Here is a 15,698-nt window from a genome sequence, read left to right as displayed (position 1 = left end):
CTTTGGTGGTGTACTTTCTTGATTTTTTGTATTTCTGGTATCTTTTTTTTGATGTTTATTCCTTGTGGCAGGGAGTTTCATAGTCCACACGTTTGACAGTATTGACTGACTAAGATGTTGCTGTGGTTGCCAATTTGGTATGGCTACCTCAGTGACTGCTCAGTTGGCCACTAGTGCCTTGCATGTGTGGTTGCCTCGGGTCTTGTGCCTCTCCGGGGAGCCACCTCTCTGGTTAGCTTGGACTCTGCCAGGCTGCTCGATCATGGGGCGGTACTACAGGGAGCGTGGTCTCTGCTGAGCTTCCACCTCCCGTGCTAGACTTCTTCCTGTTCTGTGCGCTCTGGCCCGGGCTGCTGGGATGCGCTGTGGCACTGCAGAGCGTGTGGTCTCTGCTGAGCTTCCCCTTCCTCTGCAGGATGTCTCCCTGCTCTGTGTGTGCTAGGCCAGGCTTGGGATGGAGCTGGGTGGCGGCGGTGAAGCCTACCTGCTGGTGGATCGTGTGGCGGTGGCCCCCCCACAGGGTGTGTGGATTCTATGGAGCTTCTATCTCCCTTGCTGGACATCTCTGTGCTCTGTACGCATTGGGCCAGGCTGCTGGATTGCGCGGCAGCAATTTGGTCCCCGTGGAGTTCCTGCCTCCCCTGCCGGACGTTTCCCTTCTCTGAGCACACTAGGCCGGGCTGGAAATGGAGCCGGGTGCCTGCAGTGAAGCCTACCTGCTGGATCATGCAATGGCGGCTCCACAGGGTGTGTGGTTTCTGCAGAGCCTCCGCCTCCATTGCCGGATGTCTCCCCACTCTGTGCGCACTGGGCTGGGCTGGGAATGGAGCTGGGTGGTGGCGGTGAAGCCTATCTCCCGGATCTTGCGACGGCGGTCCCGCAGGGCATGTGGTCTCTGCGGAGCTTCTGCCTCCCCGCTGGACGTCTCCCCACTCAATATGCACTTGATGTTATGTTTTTATAGTTTAAATCAGTTGATTTGTGGGAGAGAGTGACGCTAGGGACCATCTATTCTGCCATCTTGACCAGAAGTCACATTTGAAAATTTAGGTGGAACAGAGAATGGCCTAGGAACACACCTCCATACAAAACTGACACAAGAAGATATGGAAAATCTAAAGAGTTCCATGTCTATTTAAAACCTTTCCCTTAATGAAATTTCCATGCCAAAATGGTTAACACAAACTCTTTCAGAGAACTAAAAAAGAGGAAACACTTCTGAACTCATTTTATGAGGCCAGCATAAGTTGGATAGCAAAACTTAGAATATTATGAGAAAGGAAAATTGCAAGACCGTTTCTTTTATTAACATAGGTGTAAAAATTCTGAACAAAATATTAGCAAGTCAAATCCAGAGACAGATAAAAATGATATATATGATGGCCATGTTAGATTTATTTTGAAAATGCAAGGTTGTTTAATATTTGAATATCAATCTATGTAATTCACCACATTAACAAAATATGTGGGGATGTTTAACACTCAGTTTAAGACAGGGGTTACATTTGGAGTGAGAGGAGAATGCTAGGGAAAGATACCCTGGGAACTTTAATTGTATGGGTGATGTTTTATTTCTTTAAAAGTTCTGAAACACATATAGAAACAAATGTGAAAATTTGACAAAGCTCTGGGTGATGGGGACATAGATGTTTGTTATATTCTCCGCTCTTCTCTGTATATCTGAAAATATTTAATAAAATAGAAAAACCCAATAAATGTATAAAATGTAAATTATAGTGCTAAATTAAAAAGAAAAAATTTTGTAAAATGTTTGAAAAATGGTTTGCTCCATTCTTAAATGTTATATAATATTGTCTTGAAGTGAAATTTTTTTCTTGATATCATTTCAGAAAGGCAATCAATTTTGGCATACAAGAATTTGTTTATCAGTTATTCTGCATGTTAAAGAATACTCGAATACTGAAGTTGAAGTGGAGTGTCCTAATATTTAATGTATATAGGATTAATGCAGTTGTCATGCATATTTGATGTATGCCTGCTATCACTTCTTCAAAAATTAGCAAATTATGGGCCGGCCCGGTGGCGCACTGGATAGTGTGCCGCTTGGGAAGCGCGGCGGCGCTCCCGCCCGCGGGTTCGGATCCCACATACAGACCGGTTCCCGCTCACTAGCTGAGTGACGCGCGGGAGCAACGCCGAGGGTTGCAATCCCGTTGCCGGTCCCCGGTCCGGTACGGGGGCAACACTGAGGGTTGCGATCCGTTGCCGGACACGGAAAAAAGACAAAAGACAAAAAAAAAAAAAAATTAGCAAATTACCTCCCATCTCAAGCCCCTTCATCCTATGCTGTTGCTAAGGCTGGCCCAGAAGGTTTGGAGGAGAGTAAGAGGGAGAGGCAAAAGAGAACAGTATTTGACCTTGAAGCAAATCATATTGTCTACTTCTCTTCCCTTCTTCTTCCTCCCCTGCATAGAATCAGTCTTAAGGAAAAAATAGCAAAAGGGCAGCCTGTGGATTATGTAAAGAAGGGGAAAGAGCAGTTGAACCTCTTTGCCTTGAAAATGGGGAGGTGGTAAGGTTGTTCGGATGCTTTTAGCCATAAATTCTAGCTACCATGATTCTTTCACTTCCTTGATTTCTCTTTACCTTCCATAAGTCCAGTCAACCAATAGAATAGATTCCTTCCTGTCCTACTCCATGTAGTCCTATACCCTGAGATACAAAATAAGTGCAGTCTTTCTTTCTCCAATATATTCCTGGTAGTGAAATCAAAGTAAATAAATCAAAAGCCAGTCAGTAGTTTCCCTACATACTGTTTTGTGGAGTTTTTTGTTTTTGTTTTGGTGGCTAGCCAGTATGGGGAACCGAACCCTTGACCTTGGTGTTACAAGGCTCCTGTTTTGTGAGGAAAGCCTGCAGAAACGTTTTTGTCACAATTTGCCCACACCACCCTCCCAGCTTTCATGATTATAACTCATGTCTCAACAGATAAGTCATCACATGTAATTTACCCTCAGGGGTACTTGAAATAGTCAAAACTCTAGTTATTAAATTGAATAATGTAAGAGTCAGTTAAATGTGTTAACTGCCAAATGAATGAGTGAAATATAAGTGGCTACTACCCAGAGATGAAGGCTAGAAAAAGTTGCCTCCTTTAAAGCAAACTTTCCTTTTCTTTCTCTCTAGAGTTATTGTGACTAATTCAAATTGTAATAGTGGTAATATATTAAAAGAATGACATGAAAAATATAAACCTCTTTTTAATAGAATAGTTGAGAAATTGAAACCCATAAATGAATCTTGAACTAATGAATCAAAAAAGTGATTTATCTTGGTGTTCTGATTTATAGTACACATTCAAAATATAAATCCTAATTTCTCTTGACTGAAATGTCCTTTTGTGATTGAGAAATATTGTTCTTTTCATTTTCAACTGATTTTTTAAAGTTTGTAGTCTGATATTTAGTGTTTTATAGAATGTGTAGCATTCCATATGATGTTCTACTGTATTGTTTAAAGTAAACTGAAAAATATAACAAAAGCTTAATACTTTAGGTGATGCGGAGTATTTGAACTTAGTCCACATGGTATATGAATTAAAGGAAGGAGATGTATGAAAACTTCATACATGTGTACATGCTTATTACATATTTAGAAGGCTTCTTTTGCTAGTTTGGCTCAGCTTAAATATTGAAAATAATCTTTTATTTGTTTTTCAAACTTGATAATGCTCAAAGACTTTCAATAGTTAATATGTTGCTTCTTTCTTTTCTCATGTTTATACTGTTGGGATGAAGCTATTTTGTTGCTGATAGACTATAAGTTAATCATTTTCAGCTGGCCTCTAGGGTGAAAATAATATTCAAATGCACAGTTGAATTTTACTACAATATAAGAAAATATGGAGATCCAAATGAAACATAATTACCATATTACTCCCCTAGGTGGGCATAGTTTTAACATTGGTTACTGAGGGATCGAACTGAATTACAGGTCATAAAATAGGTAAAATGCTTCAGAGATGAAGTGTAGTGCTAAATTCTTGTCAAAACACATCACAGATTTATATCATCATGTGATAACTTTGTCCTCCTTACTTCCTTTTTCCCTTCTTAAATATAGACATTCCCTGAGATCACTCCTTTGAGTTATAGATGTTTTCTGTAAATATTTATTTCCTAAGAGAAATTATCTTTTCGTAGTTTAAACTGTCATCTTTAAATTTAGGAGTCTTAAATCTACTTGTCTAGCCCTCACTTTGCACCTAGAATCTAGATCCATATTTCAATGTATCTATGAAACATTTTCATTTGGATATCTTACTGTAACCCCAAGCTCAGTACAGATGCTCCTTGACTTAACGATGAGGTTATGTTCCAGTAAACTTATAGTAAGTTAAAAATATCATGTCAAAACTTCATTTAATACACCTAACCTAATGAACATCATAGTTTAGCTTAGCTACCCTAAACATGCTCAGAATGCTTACATAGCCTTTAGTTGGGCAAAATCACCTAAGACAAAGCCTATTTTATAATAAAGTTTTGAATATCTCATGTAATTTATTGAATACTGTATTGCAAATATCTTCCTAGTCTAAGTCTTCATGGCTTTTTACCCGAATAGATACTGGAGTTGCTGGTAGGGCATAAGGCAGGTTAGATTCCTGTTCTCAGGAAGCTTAAAAGAAATCATGACAATTGCTTATTGCCTTATATGTAAAGTTCAAACTCACTCTATCAAATGGAAACCAACTGTAGTAACTATCTCCATGTTCAGATGTTACTTTCTAGATCACTGTGCTATAGCACACGTAGCATCACTTTCTAATTGTTTGTTTATGTGTCTGTCTCCCTTACTACACTGAGTTATAGGAGATGGAGATGGGAAGGTTATTTTTGTATCACAGTGCCTAGCACAATACCTACCGTATACATCAGTGAATTTTTGTTGGATGGATGAAAGAGCGTTGTAGATACTTTCCCGTACTTTGTCATTTGACTCAAACAATGACTGTGTAAAGTATATAGGAGGTCTTTAAAAATCTCTAACTTTAAAGATTTTCCACAGTTGCTTTTAGTTTGTTTGTCCTTTTTCTTTCTTTTTTTTTTTTTTCTTTTTGTCTTTTTTCGTGACCGGTAACAGGATCACAACCCTCGGTGTCGCGCCCGTACCGCGACCAGCAACAGGATCGCAACCCTCGGTGTCGCGCCCGCACCGCGCTCAGCCAGTGAGCGGACCGGTCTCTATATGGGATCTAAACCCTCGGTGGGAGTGCCGCTGCGCTCCCAAGCGCTGCACTCTACCGAGTGCGCCACCGGGCTGGCCCTTGTTTGTCCTTTTTCTCCTTCCTTTTTCTAACATAAATTGTCATAGGAATCTCTTTATTATCTCCTGAATACCCCATCTTTGTTTTTACCTGTTCTCTGAATGCTTTTTTCCTTCTCTGTCATAGTTTAATATATGTTACCTCTTTTTGAGACCTTCCCCTTCTAACTCTAACCCACATTGATGTGTTGCTTGAAAACTATATAATTTTGCAGTCTGTTATATTGGTCACATTATGCATTTTTATCTGTACTGTCACATTCTTTCACTGTTTAATATGAAGTTTGTAGATGTCCCTGACTTGACTTGTGTAGCTGACTGTTTTTTTCCTATCTTTTTGTCCAAGAATTCTCCAAACATGACAATTCTGTACATACAAGGGTACTTCAAAAAGTTTTAGAAAAAATAGAATTAAAACAGAATATGAATCTTTCCATGAACTTTATGAAGTACCTGGGTATAACAGCACAGATTACTGTTTTTAAAAAGGCAGTTGTGTGGTCATCCATTCTCGTTATTGATTTTTTAAATTATCTCTTGAGTGTCACTGTAATTATAGTATTAAAATTTTATGACTGAATTTAGGCTAGCCAGATCATCAGTCAAACACCAAAAAAAAGACACTTTGGAATATTATAATAGGGACAGATAGGCCATTTCTTTAATCCATATCTTACAATACTAGTAAATTAACTATATTTTACAATAACTTAGAACTAATTTTTTTAGTCTAATGAATTTCATAACTCTGATAATAAATGAAAAAGTTTTCTTGGAGGAAATAGTGTACTTTGAAAAACTCACTGGTAACTACAATATCTAAGTGTTTATATGTTTAAAATAGCAGTTTCACATTGCATAAAGATGATTTAACAGTACTAGCTGTTTTGTCCATAAGTAAATATTGCGTATGGAGGAAAAGAAAATATAGATTTCTGTTAATCTCATTTTTTCCTACTTACATTGGCATCGTTTATTTTATCATTAGAAAAAGAGATAGTAAAAGCCACCAAAATGTTTGTTTTATATTACTATAATTAAGAGACAGGGTGTTTTTCTCACAAATAGCCTACTTATTCTTCTCTTATTACTGTTTTTCCTTTTTAACTCTTGTGTATCTTTTTCTTTTCCCAAATTCTATTTTATCGACTTTTCCTTGTATTTATTCTACATACCCCAACATTTTTTCTAGAATAGATTTATGATGAATTCATGCTCTTTTTATTGGCTGCAATTACTTCATTCTCCTATTGTTCCTACTCCCTCCCTGTTTTAAAAGCCTAAGTTCAATTTGTTCTTTTACTATTTTCCTGGTTGACTCTTTACCCAGGAATTAGAAATACATTGGCTTGATTGTATGGTGAACCATCTGTAGAACCCACCAGGACCTTTCTAATTCTTTCCATTTGTATTTAACTTTTCTTTCCAAGCAAAGGAAGCTGTTAATTTTTTTCTTGAGTGTCTCATTACAATGTAAATTTTGAAATATATTCCAAAAATTTTAGCCCTATCTTAAATTCTTACATCAACAGTAAGTAATTTTCTTTCATATTTTAGGGATTAGAATAAAATTTACTTTTATGCGAGTTAAATTTAATGTCAAAATAGAGCTTTGTGTTTGTGAGTTGGATCTTAGTGTGCCTAACATTTTTAATCTCAATCTCTAGTTGAGTAGCTGAATACAGTAGGTGTTATGTCTGTTGCTTTTCTTGATTTCTAATTGTTATGAATGTGTATAACAGCCTCATGTAGGTCAACTTTCTTAAGCTTCCATTGACTTTTTAAAAATCTGGCTTAGGAAATGGTAAGAGATAAATCACAATTACTTGGGATATTTTTCAAAACACATACCACTAGGGATTCTAATAGTTTATTCTCTTTGCCCTTCTCCCATTGAAAATTCATGGTTATAGGGGCCGGCCCGGTGGCGCACTGCTATAGTGCACCGCTTGGGAGCGTGGTGGCGCTCCCGCCGAGGGTTCGGATCCCACATACAGACCGGTTCCCGCTCACTGGCTGAGCGAGGCGCGGGAGCAACACCTAGGGTTGCGATCCCGTTGCCGGTCCCGGTCCGGTACAGGGGCAACACTGAGGGTTGCGATCCGTTGCCGGACACGGAAAAAGAGAAAAAAAAAAAAAAAGAAAAAGAAAATTCATGGTTATAGTAAATCAATATTATGGAAGGAATCTGAGATAGCATTCAGGTTTGTTAGTTTGTCTTAGTATACAAAAGGAAATTAGCCTGCATAGTACTTTTTTTTTTCCCAAAAAAGTTTTCAAAATTATTCATGGAAAAATTATTCATAATTATTCGTTTGTTTAATACTTTAGAAGAATAAGTCATTTTATCAGCACCACACTCTACCGAGTGAGCCACGGGCCAGCCTCGCAGAATAAGTCATTTTATTACTAGACATAATACATGTAATTTCAAATATGTATTGGGTTTTGTAATATTTCAAATATGTATTGTGTCTAGTAATAAATGATTTATTCTTCTCCTAGAGTGTTAACCAACAACTTCTCTATTTGTCTAAATTGTTAGGAAAACAATCCTGAAAATGGTTTCCTTTTCTTTAAGAAAACATTGAAATCCTAAAGTAGCAAATACGAAAATTAACACAAAAGAGAAATTCTTAATTTTTTTCAGAGTCTTCACTCTTATTTACTTTTGTCTTGGATAACCTTTATAAAATGTATCCTTTTAATAACCAAGTACCCTGGAAGTTACCAGGTTTCACTTGTCTACTTTCTGGTCTGCCTTCAGTATAGGTCCCTTCTTTTCTTCTCTCTTTACTCTTGAATTAATCCTCTACCTACTTCACAGGCCGATTCTTTGATGAAAATGAATCCCCTGTTGATCCGCAGCATGGCTCTAAACTGGCGGATTATAATGGGGATGATGGTAACGTAGGTGAGTATGAGGCAGACAAGCAGGCTGAGCTGGCTTACAATGAGGAAGAAGATGGTGATGGTGGAGAGGAAGACGTCCAAGGTGAGAGTGTGGGCCTGGCTTCCATGCTGTGACGTGAAACCCACCTCTAAGTTTTTGGTTGAATTTGTGTAGAATATACCCCACTTACTAATAGAAGTATAATCTTAATACAAAGAGGTTCTGTGCAATTTTTCAGTTTTATTTTGAAAACTACTTTATGATAGCACTTATAGACCTGTAAATTATTTTATTAATTTTTCTTCATTTTTAGTTATTATCTTATGTGTATTATTTATGCAGTTACAATTTGGAACTCAGAAACCTCAAAAATTTTAGAATTAAGTTGTTTAAAATAATTCTAGACTTTACCTAAGGGCAAATGCTCTCAGAAAATAATTCTTTTCCAATTTCTTATCTGAAAATATATCATTATTCTAGGTTTAAATATTGCCCAGGCAGCTATTTTAATATAAGGAAAGCCACAAAGGGAATGATCTCCTTCACACTGAAGATTATTTCATCACTGATACAGCATAGGAAGGCTCTTTTTGAAACTTTTTCTGAAAGGTTTAAAATTTATATTTAACAGTTTATGATGACTTATCTGTTTTATGTTTAATACACAGATTCAACATATTTCTCTTTTTAACAGTTACTTCTGAGCTTTTAACTAAGGGGAAGTTCAGAATCTACCTGTGTGCATGCAACCCTATCCATGCATGCATATCAGAGTATATTGCTTTACTGCAAGTTTTTAGGCCTGTTTTCTGCCTGTTTATATCATTTAGTAGTATTTGTGGAGTTTTTTCTGTAAAAGTTGATTATGACTTTAGTGTGTAATGTATTAGTTTATTATATGATGCATGAAGTTTTTTTTAATGTAATCTGTTTTGATTTCTTCTGTAGTTCTTTTGAAAGTGATTAAATTTTTAATTAGGTTCATGACAAGAATTGTTTTTATAAAACTCATAAGAAAATATAGGAGTTCTTGAATACTACATTTAGTAGAAAAAGAGAAACTGGAGGCTCTGACTTCCACCTAGGTATCATCTTGATAATACATTCTAGTTTATTGGGGATAGAAGAGGGATTAATAAGCACTAGGGGTTATATAAGGATATATTGACGAGAATTTCTCAATTACTTTTTGGTAATATTGAATACATTGGACTCACTTTTTCTATAATATCCCTTTTTCATAAATTTTACCATTTTTTCTCATTGCTTTTGTGATTTGTTTGGATTATATTTATTTGCAATTATTTATTACATTTTAAGGCCTTTTCATGCATGTACATCATATCACCCTTTAGATAGTAAGCTCTTGGAGGACAGCTATTTTTGTTTATTTTGTCTTCTATTTTGTTTGTATCCTTTTCTGCCTTAATTCCCACTTCCCACAGTACTTCATACATAGGCCCCTCAAATAAATATCATTAACTGATAACTTTATGCTTTTCTCATTGAGTTTTTATTCTTATTACTGTGACTAGGGAAATAACCCTTTAACTTCTGGTCATATAAGCTTGCTTCATTTACACTATAAATATTCTTAAGCGTTTCTGTCATCTCATTGGGTAATTTTGAGGTTTTTATTAAAGCAATTAATTTCAACCATTATTGACAATCATTTCTTATATTTTTGGCTATCCCTTTTTGTGCCCTTCTCCCTCCCCAACCCCTGGTTGTCATTGCCAGTCTTCCATATCAGGTCCCTAGTTCCCTCATGCCGCAGTGCCTTTCCTTTCACAAGAAAATAAATTCATTGATTCGAAAGAAAATAAGGAAATTACCTAAGATGATATCCTCAGTGAAGTAGGAAGGGGGTTGTTTAATTTGGGGGTTTCCTTATTTGCAAGTGAATCTTACTTGAGTTGGTGGTTGCCTTTAACATTTCTTATCCCATTTGGGGGTTCACTAGATGATAGTAGCAGGAGTATAGGGCAGCTGCAAAGGGGACTTATTACAGAGAACAGAAGGATGCAAGATCATCAGTCAGCTCCAGCAAATAAAGAGGGATAAGTTTGGGTGAACTAACTAAAAAGGAATACTGAAGAGACCTCAATAATTTTAAACATGTCTTCAGGGATTTTTTAATGTATAGTATTAAGTGTCCATAAAGTAGGGAGGGGGAATTACAGCTGTTCTCTAATTTACCAACAAGTTGAATTCCAAATGTTTGCTATTAAATGAGAATATGTGGAATTTAAAAGCATTTCTTCATTTTGCCAATGTAGAAATAATGGTTGGGTTCCCAGTACAGTTTGAACTTGTAGCCAAAGCAAGCAGTAAAATAGAGTGGAAAAAACAACATAAGGCTGAGAGTCAAGAGACAGGCTGTGTATTGCTTTTCCAGTCACTTAAACTCTCTGGGTCACAATTTCTTCATCTGGATGTGGGAGTGCTGAAGTAGAATAGATGGTCCTTCTCAGTTCTAAAATTCTGTGAGGTCACATTCACAGTGGAATCACTATACATAACACAAGTATCATGGGAAAATGTTTCAAATTTCAGGATGCCTGGAGCACATCTATTGTCAAACCCAGGAACTAAAGTGGAAACTTTACTTCCACCGTTGAGACTTTATAGCCAAAGATATAAAAAAAAAACCCTGAAGCATGCACTTCTGAAGCACTATTAAGTTTCTCTTGGTAGTGGCTCTTCTCTGCTCTGTCTCTAGTAGTAGAAGGTGTTTTTTCTCAAAGTGTGAGGTCCCTAGAATTAGAAATTCTAGCTGAAGAATAAAGTTCTGGCCTTAGGTAAGTATGCTCTGGCTTTGGTCTCCAAAATTCTGGATTGTGAATTGGAGGCTTTGGCAGCATCTCTGCCAATAGAGAGCCAAAAGATTTCAGCCTTATCTCTGGTACCAGTTCATACATATTGATCACTGGGGTCAACACTACTTGCAGAGTGTTTTCTTGTAGAATTAGGTGGGGCCTGTTTTTTCTGTGTTTTCAACCATGGTTTATTTTGATTTCTAATTCCTGGTTTTCTGAAGCATCCTAAAGGAAATATCATTTTATTTATGTTGGTATAAAAAATTTTTTCCTGACTTCTTCTAGTGACCCACTGAAAAGATTAACTAAATGATTAACTCTGGAAACCCTACACATCTGATGGTAACATATTTTTTAAAATTCATTATCATAGTAAGGAGACGGACATTTGCAAATTCCCTTTACTCTTTAATACCACAGATGTTCTAAATTTGTTTAACAGAATATGAAATGCATAAAAATTACCAAGTCTATCTATGTAAGAAAGCTTAGCATAGTGCTTAAGTACCTGCATTCAGGAGCCAGACTGCCGGGATTTAAATCTTAGCTCCACCACTTACTAGCTCTGTGAGCTTGTGAATTAACTAATCTCTATGCCTTAATTTCCTCAACTGTAAAATAGAAAGAATATAGTTACTTATTTCAACAGTTGGTATGTGGATTAAATGATTTAATATTTGTTCAGCACTCATAACAGGGTTTTTCACACTGTAAGTACTATATAAATCTGTTGAATACAAATCTGTTGAATACAATAATTTTTTAAAAGTAAAAGCAAATTGAGAATTTTTTCCCCTGGGTTGTCTGCTTTTTTTAGAGGATAATTATATTTTGGCCTGTGGATTAACTTGTACTTTTTAGTGAAGCCTCACTGGCTTGTTGGCCCAAGAAGTTCTTACTTGATAGATCTTTCTTTATGCAGGTAGTCCTTTCTTGAATTCTTGAGGGAATTTAGGAATTATTTAATAAATTATGACTGTCTTTATATTTTCTATAATAGTAATTGTACCTGGATGGGCTATTTATACATTTTACTGCTTTCTAAAATGAACCAAAATATTACTTCATATAATTATATTTAGTGGTTATCTGTTATTCTACATCAGACTTGGTTACGTAATTTCATAATACTTTACAGGTAAATGCAAAGAGGTTGTTGGTAGAAACTCAAATTTTGGTAGAATAGCTACACTGAAAATGGACTGTAGTTAATTTTAGTGATAGTTCAATGCAGTATGGTAAAAATCTTATGAAATTCTGAAAAACAACGTGAAGGCACCATGTTTAAACTTTGCTAAGCAGCATAAATTGATAAAAACCAAAAACACTCCTTATGTTTGTAGAGGTCTTTGCAAGTAAACATGGCCTTCGTTTACATTATTTTATTCTGAGGTAAGAAAAACAGTTGTTATCCCTCTTCTACTGAGAAGATAATTAGAGGTCCAAAGAAATGTAGGAACTAGATCATGTATGTTAAATGCCTGAGTCGGGAGTAGATTTCAGTTTTTCTATTTCTCGACTTTTGCCTTTATCTCATTTTCTCTTAAATTTATTTCTTTAAAAATCCCCAAAAGTTATAATATTTTTTTCTTTCAATAACTTTCTTGTTATATTTCTAGAAACTTTCCACTGCTTCATGGTGATTAAGTCTTCACTTAATTACTAAAGTCCTGAAAGATGTGTTTATAGCCATAAGGTGAGGTCCCATAACATGGAACCTAAGGAGTCCTTTCTGGAGAGGTGCCAGTGATTAATCTCTCTTTTAAAACCAAAGATAAATTTTTTGAAGTACAGAGAGTTCTTTGATAAGTTCATTGATTAGCATATTTACGAAATACAAGTGTAAATATGGATATAATTCTAAATGTTACACATAACAGATTTGGGGTTATCACACTTAATGGATTATACTATTAAAGATATGAGATCAGTTTGTTAAGAATATGGTGCAAAGTGGTTGCCTACAATTCTAAATGAGAATTTCTGTACGTTTAACAGGAAAGTTGTGGAAAGGAAAAAGAAAGTTGGCTTGTTTGGCATTTTTGAAAGAACAAAATTTTACAGTAAAAAGCCTGTCAAACCTATAATAATAAATTTCAGAAAGCTATATTATACAAATGAATTTGGATTCCAATGTATACCTCTCTTTAAATTATATAAAATTATATTTTCAGACAATTATAATAGTAACACCTCAGTCTATCAAAAACTAAGCTATTGGGTAACTGTGAACCAGAAAATAACAAAAGTCATTTTTTGGGCTGGCCTGTGGCTCACTCGGGAGAGTGCGGTACTGATAACACAAGGCCACGGGTTCGGATCCCTATATAGGGATGGCTGGTTCGCTCACTGGCTGAGCGTGGCGCTGACAGCACCAAGTCAAGGGTTAAGATCCCCTTACCGGTCATCTTTAAAAAAAAAAAAAAAAAAGTCATTTTTAAGTCTGCAGAGTAGCCAAAAGATATCATTAAAAGCTATGTACTCAAAAAGGAGCATATCTTAGGCTCTGACTGAGGTACTTTTCATTCTTGTTCTAACATAATTATAATACTCTTGAGCAATCTTATTTTGCAACAAAATTAAAAAAGAAGGATTACTATTGGTAAATAAACTGACAGCAGTGAAAGTGACAGCTGATAAGAAGGAGCCAAATAAGTCAAACTGCACAGCAGTATTTGGGGTCATTTAATATAGATACTCAAAGAGGCTTTGAGGATCTTACTATCTAACAATATTATGTAATAATTTCTTTTTGGTAAAGAAAAGGTTAAATTTTGGTTAGTATACTTTATTTAGGAAGTTAGAGTAAGCTATTTGCAGAGAAGCAAAGAAATTCACTAAAATGTTAAATGTTGGGATTATGAGAAACTTATTTTCTTACCTTTTATTTTAAAATTTTTACATTACCAGTATGGATTAAGTTAATAATTAGAAAAAATGTTGGTTTTTAAAGACATGAAAATAAGTACAGAAAGGTTTCTACCAAAAGTCTTAATTTAAAGGAATAAATCATTATTAAAATAATATATTTATATAAGAACATTAACACTCTTCATTGTTTGGGGTTCCTAAAGTTTTGCTAGCTATATCTATCTAGCTCTACTTCTGTCTGCCTGCCTGCCTGTCTATATATCTATCAAAAGGTTTAACAAAATTAAGTAATCTTCCAAAATAATTATAGACTTTTCACTCGTTTAACCAAGCAACTAAGAAATAGAACACTATTTGCAGTAGGTGTAAAATAAAAAGCAGAAAACTACTTTAAGGCTGAGAAAAATTGAGACATTATTTAATTGGATTTCTGCAGTGACTTAAAAAAATAATATTCTTGATGCATAATTATTTCACTTACAGATGATGAAGAACGAGAGCTTCAAATGGATCCTGCAGAGTATGGAAAGCATCGTTTCAATGATGTCCTTTAAGTCCTAAAGGAATACTTCAGAAAACCTAAAGTGCTGTAAAATGGAATCATTTCTACTTCATCATTTTTGACTTTTGTTGTAAACATCAGTTGTATCAGTTGATAAACTGAGATAGACTTAAGGAAAAACTTTGATTGAGGAATGTACCCATGTAAATATGTGAACATTTTCATATTGTATTATCAAAGCAGAGACTTTTTTGGTTATGATACAGTTGAGCCAAAAACAGTTAATCTTTGCATTTAAAGCAAACTAATGTATATTTCACATTTTATTGAGCCTAATTCTTTCCACAGACAGACAAACAGGAGAAAATGGTTGTACAGGTTATATGTTACATATAGCATAACCACAGTGAGAACAGTTATTCAGCTGAAAACTTTTTATATACTAATAGTTTCTTGTTAGTCCAACAGGTGTTCTGTTCTATCTGCTCATTCCATGCTTTTGAAGGAGTTATGCCTAAAATAGTAAAATAAAGGAAGGGAAACTGGAAGCCAAACACCAGGCAATGTGTACAAAATCACCTCTCTACTCCTTTTATTTTACATGAGTGCTGGTGTGTTTTGGTGAATAAACTTTCAGCTGAAGCCTACGGAAGTTGAGATAACCTGCAAATACATAATATTTATGAGTTATACCTAACTTAGTTCTTGAAATTATGGAATGCACAATTGACAATATAATTTCAATTTTTAGTTTTTCAAGTAAAACCAATACTGTTTAACTATAGCGAGCACTAGCTAAAATTTTTATATTTTCAGAATTCAAGTTGGTGAAGATATTCATGATTTAAATGTCAGAATCTGAAAGGGACTAAATCTACTTTGAAATGAATCCATAGTCAGTATTTCAAAGCTTTTCTGGTACTTTTAGTGATCTTATTTGACTAGACTTTTTCAGAATTACTAAGTAAGGAATTTTAACAGGTTTTTATTAATGCACAGATAAATAGAAGTACAGTAAAGTCTACAGCCATTTTATTAAAATAGCTTAAAAGTTTGTAATAAAAGTGAGTCTTTGTAATTACTTAATATTTTAGTTAAGAACCCATTGACCTCATATTTGCTAGACTTACAAAATTATTTAAAATGCATTTGTGTTTTCTGACACTATTCAGTAGAATGTGTAAGCTAGCTAATCCTTGTTTTCTGACATAAAGCACTTTTTTTTTTTTTCCTTTTTGTCTTTTTTCGTGACCGGCAACGGATCGCAACCCTCAGTGTCGCGCCCGTACCGGACCAGGACCGGCAACAGGATCGCAACCCTCGG

General features: G+C 35.4%; 1 protein-coding gene across 2 annotated transcripts in view; it reads left to right on the top strand.

Moving 5' to 3' along the window:
- CASC4 (cancer susceptibility candidate 4) overlaps positions 1 to 15,433 on the top strand; it is a 105,504-nt gene extending 90,071 nt beyond the window's left edge. The window contains exons 9-10 of one of the 2 annotated variants that reach the window (XM_008574100.1): positions 8,117 to 8,284; positions 14,356 to 15,433. In XM_008574100.1, coding sequence (XP_008572322.1) covers positions 8,117 to 8,284; positions 14,356 to 14,426 — 239 coding nt within the window. In that variant the 3' untranslated portion in view covers positions 14,427 to 15,433. The remainder of the gene's footprint in view (positions 1 to 8,116; positions 8,285 to 14,355) is intronic. The other variant, XM_008574101.1, reaches the window with a different exon arrangement.
- Positions 15,434 to 15,698: the final 265 nt, after the last annotated feature.

Source organism: Galeopterus variegatus, unplaced genomic scaffold, assembly GCF_000696425.1.
Source record: "Galeopterus variegatus unplaced genomic scaffold, G_variegatus-3.0.2 Scaffold997, whole genome shotgun sequence".
Taxonomy (NCBI): Eukaryota; Metazoa; Chordata; class Mammalia; order Dermoptera; family Cynocephalidae; genus Galeopterus; species Galeopterus variegatus.
The sequence above is the reverse complement of the archived record's forward strand: the minus strand, read 5'-3'. Positions and strand labels throughout refer to the sequence as shown.